General features: G+C 36.6%; 1 protein-coding gene across 1 annotated transcript; it reads left to right on the forward strand.

Moving 5' to 3' along the window:
• The first annotated feature begins 486 nt into the window (after positions 1–486).
• LOC117111377 lies at positions 487–867 on the forward strand. Its single transcript, XM_033254290.1, has one exon. The coding sequence runs from the start codon at positions 487–489 to the stop codon at positions 865–867; it is 381 nt and encodes a 126-aa protein (XP_033110181.1).
• Positions 868–1274: the final 407 nt, after the last annotated feature.

Here is a 1274-nt window from a genome sequence, read left to right on the forward strand (position 1 = left end):
TAATAGATATGCTTTTGAATTTTAAAAATCAATGACTTATGTTAGAAGTTACAACATGGTTTTTGATTTAATTGTGCTAGTTTTCTTATGAACTATTCACAACTAATGAGCTTCACTGTTAATCTTGTTACAAAATTGCCTGAAGCAGTAATTAAAAGAGATAAGAAAAGGTCGGCAAAACCTGGTTCAAAAATTGAAAATTTGGTAAATGGTGAAGTTTCCTCATGTCGATTGTTCCATCTTCAGCGGTTCGAAATATTGGTGTAGTTTTCGACTCTAATATGACAATGTGTAGTCATATTAACAACATCTGCAAATCTGTTTCCTACCACTTGCGCAATATTAGATTTATTAAGAAATTCTTAACCAACAAGGCTTTAATTAAAATTGTTCATGCATTAATAACATCTCGACTCGATTACTGCAACAGTATACTATATGGTATTCCACATAAGCATCTTGTAAAACTTCCAACTTCTTTTAAATATGGCAGCCCGTCTTGTAACCGGCACCTCAAGATTTGACCACATTTCTCCAACTCTCCGTCAATTACACTGGCTTCCGGTCAAGAAACGCATTGTGTTTAAGCTAATGCTTATTACATATAAATCATTGAACAACCAGTCACCAGCATACATCCGTGAGATGATTGTGACAAGATCCACGACTTGTACAAGGTCCCTTAGGTCAACAACAGATAAATCTGTGCTATTCGTTCCCCAAAGTCGTCTCAGAACTTATGGTGATCGAGCATTTGCAGTTGCTGGCCCTAAGCTTTGGAACAGCCTGCCCGATTATGTACGCCAGGCACCTTCAACTGGGATTTTCAAAAGCCGATTGAAAACTCATCTTTATAACTCACTATAGACCACTCACATTCGTTCATTTTCGTTGCTCGATAGGCCAATATTTAGTTACACACATCATTATGACACCTGTGAAATCAATAGCTGATCGGCCTTGGTCGGTCAGTGAAACGGTGTGATGATGTGTGATTCTATTTTTTATCTGTTTTGTCGGTTATTCTGTTTGGTTAATTTAGGTTATTTCCGGTCAAATTTATTTCCATACATTTTCACATATATTTTTCAAGCGCCTTGAGACGGTTTCGATCGTGGAAGGCGCTATATAAATATAAAACCATAAACCATAACCATAAGAAGAATTGGTAGACCACTGTTTAAATCGTGAAAGAATTATTCTATTCTGGTATCGTACTTCTTCTCGAGGCTACTTTTTACAAACTAAAGAGGGGGCTTTAATTCAAGATGGGC

The sequence above is a fragment of the Anneissia japonica genome, unplaced genomic scaffold, assembly GCF_011630105.1.
Source record: "Anneissia japonica isolate Jap-2015-1 unplaced genomic scaffold, ASM1163010v1 scaffold643_len365518_cov145, whole genome shotgun sequence".
Classification (NCBI taxonomy): domain Eukaryota; kingdom Metazoa; phylum Echinodermata; class Crinoidea; order Comatulida; family Comatulidae; genus Anneissia; species Anneissia japonica.

Coding starts and splice junctions, on each gene's coding strand:
- LOC117111377 (XM_033254290.1), top strand. CDS start 487: ATGGCAGCCCGTCTTGTAACCGGCACCTCAAGATTTGACCACATTTCT.